General features: G+C 35.9%; 1 protein-coding gene across 2 annotated transcripts in view; it reads right to left on the reverse strand.

Moving 5' to 3' along the window:
- LOC124633774 (apoptotic protease-activating factor 1-like) overlaps positions 1–12397 on the reverse strand; it is a 29047-nt gene extending 16650 nt beyond the window's left edge. The window contains exons 1-4 of one of the 2 annotated variants that reach the window (XM_047169106.1): positions 12257–12397; positions 5688–5845; positions 4835–5062; positions 142–350 (exon numbers count right to left, since the gene is read on the reverse strand). In XM_047169106.1, the coding sequence (XP_047025062.1) occupies positions 142–350; positions 4835–5062; positions 5688–5825 (575 nt within the window). In that variant the 5' untranslated portion in view covers positions 5826–5845; positions 12257–12397. Of the gene's footprint in view, positions 1–141; positions 351–4834; positions 5063–5687; positions 5846–5911; positions 6052–12256 lie in introns of those variants that run through there. The other variant, XM_047169107.1, reaches the window with a different exon arrangement.
- Positions 12398–13693: the final 1296 nt, after the last annotated feature.

Consider the following 13693-nt stretch of genomic DNA (forward strand, 5'->3'; position numbering starts at 1 on the left):
GAAGCAGAAGTTATATGTCTAATTAAGTGTCCATTGATTAAAGCTAACTTAAGGATACACTTTTGAAATAGTTGAGACAAAGTTTACGCATATACGGGCCCTATTTTTAAACAAAACTGGAAATCAGGATTATTAACTCACTTGCTTTGCTGAAAAATAATGTCATCGTCAGTCTTACAGTTGCCAAAGTTGACCCAGAACACCACGCCGTTGAAATTGTTGGTAACCAGATCAGGGTTATCTCGTAAAGCACTGAGTACGACGCAAGTCTTCCCCGACCCAGGCATTCCATGAATTGCCAAGACCTTATGCCGCGTCAACGCTTTAAGGCTATCTGCTACAATTTGTTCCTAGAATACATAAGAACATTTTCCAAAAACACATTTTTTTGTTGGGAATACACGTCAAAAAGAACGCAGTGCAACAATATCATTCGTCATTCCACGCTTTCGAGGTGAATGTATGTGGGAAGTCCCGAATTGTTTTTGAAGATTCTCAAAAAATTGAGGGGTTTGTCAACTACGTAAAAGGAAAATCGTGACGAATTTATTCAGGAACATAAACATTATGGTTGCAGTCGGGAAATGCCGAATACTGGGTATAGGTCAGACATTTCAGTGTAGGTATGTTTCAGGGAGCGTGCTTGGGTGTAGTGATCTAATCGCGGTGAATAAACTTGCAGCCTGTGTTTACGTGACTGATGTGTTGTATTGTAGGTGCATATAATTGGGTTATTTTTCTGTACGGTGCAAATGCTGTGGTCATGATTAAAAAATTAAATTATAAATTTAAAAAAACCCCCGACCCAAAAAAGTACGCAATAATTATGACAAAAGGTTAAAAAGCAAAAAATAACTTTTAACACTACGTAAACTAAATTTTTTCGTGTCGGGGGACCGCTCTAATTCATTACTTTAGATACGTGTTTTTTTTTTTTAACGAATGTTGTAATTAGGTAGGTATCATTTGATTTATGTAAGTATTTATGAAGGTAAAAAGCGGTCCCCCGACACGTCAAAATTTAGTTTACTAAAAGGCAGTTCAGGGTTACGTCTCCTACCTTCGTGCCCTAACAGCAGACCAGCTCAGTGGTTCCAAAAGACATTAGTGTTTCAAATTTCAGATCCCACATATACTTGCAAGTAAACTGATCGTGTAACATTCCTATCACATCTAGCAAACGAGCTGATGACCTTGAAGACCTGAACCGATTTCCACCAAACATAGCTAAGAACACTCCCGACTGACATACCTTTTAAACAAAAAAAACCGCATTACAATCGGATCATCCGTTTGGGAGCTACGATGCCACATACACACACACACACACAGACATGTCAAACTTATAACACCCCGTCGTTTTTGCGTCGGGGGTTAAAAAGAACGTTAAGAAAAGAAAAAAAATAATAAACCTATCTATAGGTAGTAAACGCAAGATCATTATTGGGATTGTTTTTATCCTAGATGTACGGTACATAAAGTGCATATCAAACAGTGTAAGTGCACCAAATACGGTGCCCTTCACACAGTCAAAGTCATTGATTGAATCGTCTTAATATCCATATTGACGCATCAATTTAACACAGTTGGATTGATGTGCTAGTTTCTTCATTAGATTACTCATGCTAAATGTTATCAATCGTGGTACTTCAATCTTTAAGGCCTTTCATTGTTTTTTGTTTGTATCGTAGGTTCATTATTGGTCTTGGCGTGTGAAGCTGTGCACAATAAATATAAAGCTTGATAAATATGGAATCAGACATTACTTTGCGGAAATAAATGACATTACATCACAGATTATATAATAGTTACTACGTAACAGATAAATCACTCCATACAAAAAAGTCCATACCTACTGTTATAAGCACCTACAAGTTTCCAAACTACCTACAAATTCATAGCTGCGTTATAAAATGAACCTCAAAAACTCCAGCGCTCGATTGTTATTTCAATGCGATAGCGCACAGTTCAGTGACCGCGACCGTGCCGACAGCGAGCGTAGGGTTGCCTCTTACAATTAAATAGGGAAACAAAGTTACGCTTATTTGTAACTGACTTCCCGAATCAATGGAGGTGCCCAACTACTTTTCGAGCACAGAATACGCAGGTATTCTATACTTACCTATTACCCCTGGCATAACACCGCTGACCGTTGATACATACCTACTTACCCAAAATTGGTTTCTGCGCAGCGATATATGCAATGTTCCAAGCCACCATTTAGTTGGACGAGAACTATACCTACTTATGTATACTCGAAATGTTTTTAGCTACAAAACTCGGTAATCATTGCATGTATAACTAAGTATAAGGTATAAGTATCTATAATTTAAGTATCTAAAGTAAGTTGCTTATTTTTAAAATGACAAAGAAGATAAGTATTTTTACTTAAAAAAATCGAAACCTATGTATATTCAGGTATAAAATATTTCCAAATGCCTATACATATATAATAGGAAACCTTTATATTTTCCTAAAATAGTCACATATACACCTACACAAATTAAAATAGTTCTTCAGTTCATTAGATAATTTTAAAAACCAAATAAAAAATAAACAATAACTGACCTGTCTACATCTCTAGGTAAACGGAAATACGAAAGCTTTATATTTTTTCTTTTACTTGATCTGCAACCAAGCACAGTACATAACTGGCCAGAGGTCTCATGTTTACAAATAAAAATAATAAACATAAAACGCGCGCGTCGCGAGCGGCTGTCGAAAGCCCTGTGCCGCGTGGGGCTACCGGTAACCCAGCGAGCGGTAGGCATTTATCGCGCGCAAGTACCGAGAGTGACAGAGGCCTGATTACATGCCAAGTGAAGGCGCGAAATACGAGTAGGTATAGGTTCGGTTGCTGCATGTGCATTAGAGTAAGACCTTATCTTGCATAAAAATCTTGATTTATTGTTTTGCTAAATATTTTATTGGAATACATTTTTTAAAAGGAGAACTGAACACTGAAGTACTTTCATTACGATCTGATCATTTCTTTTAATTTGTATCCGATCCATAAGGACAATTTGAATTGACGAAAAATGATACCAAGGACAATGGGCAAAAATATATGGGACCTGGTATACCCCACTAATAGCGTTGTCATACATATCATTGGATAGGCCTTTTTATGTAGAACAACATTTACTATGACAGCTTTGCTGAAATGTTTGTCCGTTCTGAGATATAGATAAAAAACTGTGCAAAAGTTAAACTAAAGTTAACTTAATAATCTATTGATTTTTAGAGGAAAAACTAAATTCCACTAAGTGTAAGTCTCCTGAGTCCTACCTGCTGTGCCCGTTAGGGTCCATAATTGTTACTATTATTAAGCATTTCAACCTTATACTGTACCAACTAGATATTGGGCATAATGATAAACCCCACCAATAACAAAGTCATACATATCGATGGATAGGTCTTTTTAACTGGAACAACATTTACTATGACAGCTTTGTTCTATTGTTTGTCCGTTCTGAGATATAGATAAAATACAAAGTTAAGATTAAGTGTTTAAAGGAAAATCTATGAATGTCTTCGATGTACTAAGTACCTGCTGTGAGTCTGCATTTGTTACTATATTTAGTAGTTCCACCTTATACTGTACATTGCGGAATGAAATAGAAGATATGAATATAAGAATAGTACTCACATTTCGTTCATACGTTACTTTGTACATTTAAATAATTCAATATGATCTTATTAGCCTTTTCCCAGCTATCTTGCGGTCGGCTTCCAGTCTAACCGGATGTAATTGCCTATCTGATCTCCTTATCCCAGTAATCTGGGCAACTCTTTACCCCTTCGTAAGATTGGTTGCCAGTCTCTTTGTCTTCTGTTGTTACCGACCGGTTGACCGGCTTTTAGTTTAACCGAATGCAGCTGAGTGTTTTACAAGGAGTGACTGCCTATCTGACCTCCTCAACCCAGCTACCCGGGCAATTCAATACCTCTTGGTTAGACTGGTGTCAGACTTACTGAATTATGACTACCCGCAATGACAGCCAAGGATGTTCAATGGCAGCCGGAACTTACAGTTTAACGTGCCCTCCGAAACACAGTCATTGGTGTCCAAGATATACTTAGGTAGACAGTACATACAAACTTAGAAAAGTTGCATTGGTACTTGTCTGACCTGGAACCGAAACCGCACACTTGAGAGGTTGGTTCTTTACCGACAAGGCCACCACGACTTACATAATGAATTTAAAAAAAGAAAAAAAAGAAAGACATTGGTGTTATTTTTTAAAGAAAATCAGTTTAAAGTGTTGATTAGCATTGTTTTTTAGCCATATCTCAGAACGGACAAACAATAGAACAAAGCTGCCATAGTAAATGTTGTTCCAGTTAGAAAGACCTGTCCAACGATATATATGACTTTGTTATTGGTGGGGTTTATCATTATGCCCAATATCCAGTTGGTACAGTATAAGGTTGAAATGCTAAATAATAGTAACAATTATGGACCCTAACGGGCACAGCAGGTAGGACTCAGGAGACTTACACTTAGTGGAACTTAGTTTTTCCTCTAAAAATCAATAGATTATTAAGTTAACTTTAGTTTAACTTTTGCACAGTTTTTTATCTATATCTCAGAACGGACAAACATTTCAGCAAAGCTGTCAAAGTAAATGTTGTTCTACATAAAAAGGCCTATCCAATGATATATATGACATCGCTATTGGTGGGGTATACCAATCTGCCCAATGTCCTTTACAAGCTATTTCGCTGTTACTAACATGCCAACTTCAGCGTTAGTCGTAAGTTCGTATACAAGTTCCCCAGTGACTCAGACATAAGGCACGCCAAATTACGAAATAATACAGTTTCTGCTTACCACTTTTGCTCTTCTCACATGATGGTCGGGCAGCCTCGGCACATCGCCTTTGCTAAGGCTGTCCTCAAAACTATCATTAGGCATCGGATTGTTGTTCTCTATGGCCAGTTTCTCCCAAAGCCACTTGTAGTCTTTATGAAGGCTGTCTACAAAGGCCTCATAGGACTTGTTGCTGCCACTACGGATCAACGATTCCAATAAGAACCGAGTTTTTTCGACGCGAGAGTTCTGCAAAAAATTGCCTCAAATTAGATAATAGGTGCGCCGACAGGTCAATTAACAAAGTGCCGTTTATTATTTTGCTAGAAAGCAACAGAACGTGTTCCTTCAACAGAACCTGTAATCTAATAGTCGTAGTTCGTATAAAAATGATAATAGAACCTATTCAAATGTCAACATAATACTATTATTAGCTTCAATTCACAAACCACAGAATAATTTTGATAAACTAGCTGGTGTGTTATCGGGAAAATACGTTAAAATCGAGCGAACTTGGTTTCTACAAACAAGACCCGTAATTTTAAGAAATGAAGAGAATAGAAATGAACCCATTCGCTTATACACAACATTTCGACGATTAAATACTTCATCCATATACTTAGCACTATCATGCAACGAATTATCATGGTGTTTTCCTGTAAACAGCAAATTGTAGGGCGAGAGTTGAAATAAATATAACTGAATGCTCACAACTTCTAGACAGATACTGAAGTCTGAGGGACAAACCATCCACCTATACCAACTACTACTTGTGAATTGTGATTTATTTTTATTTTATGCTCTTGCTGCTCTATGCTATATATCAAGATGACGCTTTGAACATTCAAAGGATTATGGGACAAAGTTTACTTACAACATTGAGAATATGTTGGAACTCTTCGGCTGAAATGACGTTTTTTGTGAACAGCTCATCATAAATATACACCACATCTAGATCATCGATAATGTCCTGCTGGTGCTTTTGCAGCAGCAGCCGCTTGTTAAGGTCCATTTTCCCGGTTCACTTTTCATCTGTAAACACACTTGAAATCAGAATATTCCCACAAAAAAACCTAAATTGTCACTGAACGCATTTACCTTAACAAAAGTCACAATTAAACATTTAAATGTAAAACAGTGTAGAGGATATCTTTATGTAATCCAAGGCACTAGTACACGCATGCAAATTAAGTTTCACACTGAGAATAACCAATGACTTAACATCGACCTTGTCGGTAGAAGACACCTACATAACTAGGTAAGTAAACAACATTATTTAAAAATTCGAGAACATATATAAGTCATTGACCGCTCGTCGATTGCCAAGGCCGATCAGCAACTGAACCGCAAAACATTGAGAGTCGGCATTATATGGCAATGTTGCGGAAATATCTGCAATTAAAGTCCTAGCTAGACCTGAAGACAGTTGCAGTTGACTGTTTTTCAAACGCAACGGACTCGTACGTTGCTAAAGGCGCGTACGCACGTACGAACACGAACATAGCGAACACAAACACCAGACCCGAACATTTGGTTCGTACGTATGGACGGCATATTCGAGCACGAACGCAAACCTAGTTCGAGTCGAGTTCGCGAACAACAGTCGTGAACTCTATCTTAGTAGCCATGACGGCGCCGTTGGAAGTGGTCGATTGTGAAGTTATTAAAGCGCTTCGAACACCGTCCATACAGAACACACTACAAGGATCGCCGCGAACATGTTTGACGAACAGAGTGTTCGATGTTCGATAGTGGTACGCACGTGCGAACCAAGTTGTTGCATATCATGTAACGCAACAAATTTGTTCGTACGTGCGTACGCGGCTTAAGGAAGTTTTGCCCTCCCGAACTGTTTCCTCTATACGATTTTGTAACTGGGGGGCCAGTTAAAAGTGTCAATTTTCAGCCCAGTTTCAGCGGTATTGTTATTAAACGTATTTTTATTTCATACATAATCATCTAATTATGTTGGGTGTTGTATTTCATTCAACGATGACTCATTTGGTTTATCTAGCTTTAGCATAATTATTAATTTATGTTTAGGTTCATTAGAATCACTTTGATACTTTGTTTTCTTTTGCTTGGGAAATTGCATCTGACTGGAAGTCAGTAATTAGGCGAAATAACCTGATGTTTCTCAGAAGTCAAATCATACGTGTCTCCTTATGGTTTGTTTGCCAAATTATTTCACAGAAATCTGTTGTACTTCCTTCACAACTTCAAAACTTTTGGTAATGTCGTCGTTTTCTCTTTTAACAAGAGTAACTGGCTTAATACCTGTTTTTGAATAAAGGACCTAGTAAGTTCAGTAACCCTTAACATTTATCTAATAACAACGATGAACCATTGGAGTGCAAATGTCATTGACCAATGATAAGCGGTTAACAAAATACGCATCAGACAACTTTATAAATATTTCATAAAGTATTTACCATATTTAGATCAAGACATAAAAAATCTAAATAGCCAAATTATCGATCTTTTGGCCAGTTATGAATGGCTATGCATATAATATGCATGAAGATAAAATGCAGTGAATTGACTAAGTCGTTTTTTCTACAATTCCTCGTATTCGTAAACAACGCCTTAGTCATACGCTGCAACTAACGGGACTGAGTGCAACAAACACTACTCTTTATTAATGACCGGATTCTAAAAACAATTTTTGTGCAAGGAATGCCAATTTCGGAATGGCTTTTCCTCAAGCAAGGTTATGCTTTACATCAAGTTGTCTTACGTCTGTGGCGTAAGCATTTTGTATTGAAGCGTTTTATTCTGCAAAAATAAGGATCTCAGTTTGCGTATTAAATAACTCAATCACTTCAGCGTTTCGTGAATGTAGGACCCATTTTTAAAGATCGACACACGATCATGGATTAGGTACATTTTGGCAGTGCAAGTTGTCTCTTGTTAGGAAATTGAGATGCGGAAAGTTGTACTTTTGCTCTCTCTTCAGTAGTCCAACTCAAAGAATTATCCTGTACGGTTTCTTGTAAAAAATCATAAAAACTAAAAAATCGAAATGATTTGCTAACTTGTAGTTAATTTTATGGCCAAATAAGGCGGTATTTACTGAAGCCTGAGTCAATCGTTATGATTTCAAAGCTTTCATGTGCAACGTCGCATAGGTAACTACGTAGGAACATGATAGGTATGCCTTAAACAAATTGCTTCCTCATCAATCTATACTGTACCACAACACAGTGGTAAGAAAGAAAAACAAACGAAGGTCACAAATCGTACATAAAATCACGCCATGATGCGTCACGTGTCTGCATTTTTAATGAGCACCACCTTGAAATATCATTTGGCATACCTAATGGACAAAACAAAATTATGCTACTGTGTCAATGTTGCGTTATCTTGAACTAGGCAACGTTAAATTAGTGTCATTTGAACGGAAATTGGTTAAGTAGACTGATAAGGAGCACTTATTATAGACTCAATTGATTTGTTCACTATGAGTGATTCATTGTTGTGGTCCTGACTAAAACAGATATCTACTTGATTTATGCCTACTAAACCTCCGTGAAGGAATTAATAACTGGTTACGAATTCATTTCCAGAAATTATGACATTATTCACATTTGCTCATTTGGGACATCAAACCTTAAAAGTAGAAAAAACCACTGTCCACTGTCCATCGAAGATAGATTTGAATGGAACACAGAATGGGCCTTAATGAATTTAATAACGACAATAGCTAAGTACCTATTTCACTAATGAACAGCTTTATGTTGTTTGCAGTTGATAAGCAGGTACCCATTAATTAAATATGTGCATTTGTACATAAATGTTTAAAACAATAATAATAGCATTGTGGTAGGTAAGGTATATGTAGAGAAATATTGCAATAATTAATGAAATGATGCCAGGAGGTAGGTACTTACTTGAATTTAATTCAACCTACTACGATGGTCTCGCACTCAGTACTGACTGTGAACTGACCGTGGTTAGGCAAGACTGATAGAAGATAGCAGTTTATTGTTATGCAATTTTAAAGAAACTTGTTGTAAATACAAGAAATGTAATGCAATAGTTGTACTAAGATTTTCAAGCGCGGATCCAGCCCTCAAAAAAGGTTGTGGTCACAGCTACTAGAAAATCGAAACTAGAAGCGGCTACTAGAAAAGTAAAAGTCGGAGCATGAACATGCTCATTAAAAATTATGCAAGTCGTTTATGAACTTTTGAATGAAATTATTTCCTTTTTTCTGAGCATCAGGACTTTGGCATTAGAAATGAAAATAAACTTAGGAGGAAGTTGGACCCGATAAAAAAAAAAATAGTTTCGATCCAAACCTATTTCAATCAATAACTTCTAGTAGCCAGTAAGCCAATATAGGGAGGGTTTGACGCATTTGGTGCACTTCTCAACTACCAGTGGCGGCATAGCATCGGGTGGCACCCCGGGCTGCTACCTATTGAGCACCCCAAAAAAAAAACGACAAAATAAAATTACGAACCAATCTAATAATGCTAAAAAAAACGTTTTTTTTTTTAATATATCTAAACTCATATTATGCTCACTATCAGTTCCGTCTCTAGCCTATGTACCGGGTGCAATCGTTACTAAAGCACCCCTATGTATGGAAAGATTGTGAGTAGTTTTGTTTTTTGCGCGAGCGTAGCAAGCCGGAACATTTTTTAGATTTCGTCGTAGTTACCAAGTTATAAAACCAAAAGCGAAGACATGGTATAAAACCGTATAAATTTGCGCGAGCGTAGCGAGCGCAAAATTTTGGAGTCTTGGGACACGAAATCACAGAAACAAGTAAAAAAAAAAGGCACTGCTAAGTGAAAAAACCGTGAGCGTAGCGAGCGCGAGATTTTTTGAGTTTTGGTACTGTTTTGTACAAAAAAATGTAAAATAGTGACTATTGTAAATAATAATAATTTTATTGTAATAGACAGCTGTGTTGCTGGGAAGTTTGTTTTGTTCTTCACCGCTTCTTATTAACCAGAAAGTCCTGAAAGAGGGCGTTGTGGGGGTGCTATTCTTTTCTACTTTCAATTTTAACTTAAACTAATCTAACTTTTTCGACATTGGACTTAAACCACCGCAAAGTGAAAAAGCCGCGAGCGTAGCGAGCGCGAATTTTTTTGAGTTTTGGGACACAAAAGTACCTCAAAAACTAAAGCTGTAAGAAAAAAATATGGTGATCTCGAATTAGTAAACAACAGTCATAAAATTAAATGCAACAAAAAAAAGTATTATTTTGTTCCCTAGTGTTATCATCAGCCTATCGTAAAAGTGTGATGTCACAAGTCTAGGTAATAAGGTTGTGGGCATGCCCATCGTGCCCACAACCTTATTACCGGTGGATCCGCCCTTGAAGATTTTGCAGGTAGATAAATTGTGAATCAAAGCTATTTAGATAAAAATATGATATGAACTCTGATTCATCGGAAAAACAGTTATGTATCAAAATTATAAATAAATAGGCTGTTCTATAATGTGTGCTGCTTCTACATATATTTATTGGAGCTTTTAAGTTACTTTTGTTATTGTCAATAACTACCAGGGACAGGTTGGACTTGAGTCATTGCTTCAAAGAAATTGATAACAAACGGTCTACCATAACTGGATCTTTCTATTGCCACTCGCACAAAAAAGAGCTTCTCTTGTCCTTTAAGTATGGTAAGCCCATTTAGTCTTGCCTCTACAAAATTAGGTGCAGGTTGTTCAATCTCCCCCTTATGTTGTCTAATGAAAGTAGCAATGTACCTAAATAATTGGATGGTACCATGGTATACCACAATTTAGAATAGGTATTTCCTACAACAATGCATTTTTTAAAATTGATTCTAGGGATTGTGCTGACTCATAAAGTCATTGTTCTTTTCTATGAAATGATGGGGTGATAGCACTTCTAATATATACTACAGTTTTGCTTATAGCCAAGCTCTATAGATAGTTTACTAGCTGTGTCACCAGTGTCCTGGGGAAACTTCTAACTGTGCCTGGACAAAATATAGTGTATGTTACTCGAGGACGGTCTAGCTTTTAACAGTGAAATATATGATAATTGGCTCAGTAGTTTTGGAGCCTTAAATAAACAAAACAATGTTTGTTGTTTATTATATTTGTAATTTATAATTTTAATAAAAGTATTCTACCAACTGTACAGATTTAGTTTTATTGGGCAGTAGAAAGACATTTTATCACAGTTGATTAACCAGTTCTGCAGAAGTACATTATAATCATGTTTTAAAATATTATACCTTTATTCTAAAACTGTTTAAACTTGTTTACTAGCTCTAACTCTTGAGTCAAGGTTAATATCATTGACTGTGCATAAAAATAGACTAAAACATTTCTGTCTGCCAGACAACAATCCAGAAGTATTATTTTTATACACTGTAAATTAAGTAGCATTAAAATTGTCTAAATTATTTCTTGCAGTTTTACTTTAGGAGAACTTCTGCCTGACCTTAAGTCAAAAGTTCGCTTTCAGACAGATTAAAATGACCACTGAATCTTGGTACAACTTCCACATGTGAGTAAGAATGGGTACACAATATTTTTGAAGTATAAAAAAATGGTCACGCAAAAGTCACTTTATTTTAATGTCTAGCTGATTCAAATTTGAGTTTTCAGAATACTATCTACTGAATGTACACAGAAAATTATTGTTAAATAATTTTTCTATAATGTGAATGTTCAAAAATGTTATGACACATAGGGAATTACCAAAACTATGGAAAGCTTAAAAATGGAAAGACTCTTAGCTATAAGAGTAGCTGAAGTTAATAGAATTATTATTGTTTTGTCTACAATTATTCTAGTTTGTAAATGAATGGAGAAAGCTGTTTAATCCAAAACCTAATCTAACCAGTTGAAAACAACACAAAGTGATTTAACATTGTGTGTAAGCAACATAATCAGAGGTTGGAAACTTCAAGATTTCTTGGATAACCAGACATTGAAACTATTATTGTGTAATTTTTTTGTGATGCAACAAAGAATATGAAACAATCAGTCATTTTAGTGGTCAATCAACTGTGTTTCTTACTAAAATGTTTGATGATGCAAGAAATCAAGTAATTTGATAGCACACAGTTATTCAAACAATACCAGTTCAAATAAAATAAAATTTATAATTCACTGCAGTGTATTTCACTCTCAAACACAATGGAAATACACATTTTATTTGTCCTAGACACCAGGAAATGTTGCACTGATGTTTTATTTACCATAAATAGTGTTGTTTTTGTCAATTGTAAAGCTTTTACCTCAATAATACGACTTAGCTGGCACTTGCTGCTTTTACAACCATTTACAAGTTATCAAAGCTTTATAAACCCTTTTTGTCAACATAAGCATTATGTTTCATTGAATTTTTTAGAAATTTCGTTTCTAAACTCAGCCATAAAATACTAATCTAAAAATTTTAATACAAAATAACCGTCCTAAAAGTTTAAACAAAAACTTTGTACTTACTCCTTTCGATGCAAACGAGTATCCATATTTCGGTGCAGGTTTAGTTTCTCATATAATATGTTAGGATGTTATTTTCACGGGCACAGTCAAAAACTTGTTGAGCAATACGTTCAAAACAAAGCAAACAAAGTGAATGCAACTGCAATGGCTCACGATCTATGAAGCTGTCAAACTCAAAATGTATTTCTAGTAGATACAGGTAGTTTGTGCTGCATAACTAAGCATTTCAAGCATGTGAAAGTTTTGAACAGTGTGGAACTGCGTTAAAGACTAACAAAGTAATGCTAAAGATGTACATCTATGCTAGTGGCAGGAATGCCCTTTGACAGCAGAATGCATTTTTTAGAGTTACCAGATTAGAAAAATAAATTAAGTAGAGAATTAAATAATCACAGCTATTGGATAATAAATAATTTTCCTATATTTTATGCAGATATTAAATCAAATAATAATCATTTCTAATTAATTCAACAAAAAAATACAACATTGTTATGATTTGAAAACAAACTTTGTCAAATCCCGGTAAAATATTGTACCAAACTGCGGTTTTCTGTTAATTTAGCTATGTCTGATATCATTATCATTCTCTTCAGGTAAAAAATAATTGTGTTTAAAATTACATTACAAATCATTACTGAAATTCTTAACATTCTACTAGTAGCGCCACCTGTCAAAATTATGACTAACTGCTATCTCATCATAGTAGCTCTGAGTTGCAACATGTTGCCGCGCCAATTGTTCACTGTACTGTATGTATGCTACTACTCTACAGAAGTTCATTATGATAGATTCAATTCGACCCTCAGGAATGCGATCCCTAGCGATGGCCAAAGAGTCGCTTCTTTTTGACTACGTCCAAATAATACCGAAGAAACCAAATATGAACAAAAGCACGGCCATTTCCAAAAACATAAGAATGTATCAAGCCGTTTTTTCTATAAAGTAGGTAGGTACCTTTTAAAAATTACTCATTGTTAAGTCTTGACTACCAAGACCATAATTTAATCTTAGACGAGCCGTACATGCACACGAGTAAATTACTTATGTGATATGAACACATTTCGGCGCATGTAGGTAAAGATCTCGTTATTAATATGTATGCAAGAATAAATAACCCCACACACGCTAGTTGCTACAAACCAATGTGGTGTTCCCTTGACTCTATATCCTATCATCAAGTCAGATTGGAACCTACGAATTTTAATGTTTATACCCGATACTAACGTGCCTACAATTTTCGAGAGTAGGTAGTCCTTGATTTCCATCATCAGATTCCGACTTGGCAGTGGGACCGCCCTCACCACTACTCGCCAGCATACCTTTTCATACTAAAAAGTCATTAAAATCCGTTCATAAACGACGAAGTCATCCGCGACCGGCATAAAATAAAATCGCGTTCGAATTCAGAACTGCATTTATGTGAAGTCGGTTAAAACT

Source organism: Helicoverpa zea, chromosome 10 (assembly GCF_022581195.2).
Source record: "Helicoverpa zea isolate HzStark_Cry1AcR chromosome 10, ilHelZeax1.1, whole genome shotgun sequence".
Lineage (NCBI taxonomy): Eukaryota > Metazoa > Arthropoda > Insecta > Lepidoptera > Noctuidae > Helicoverpa > Helicoverpa zea.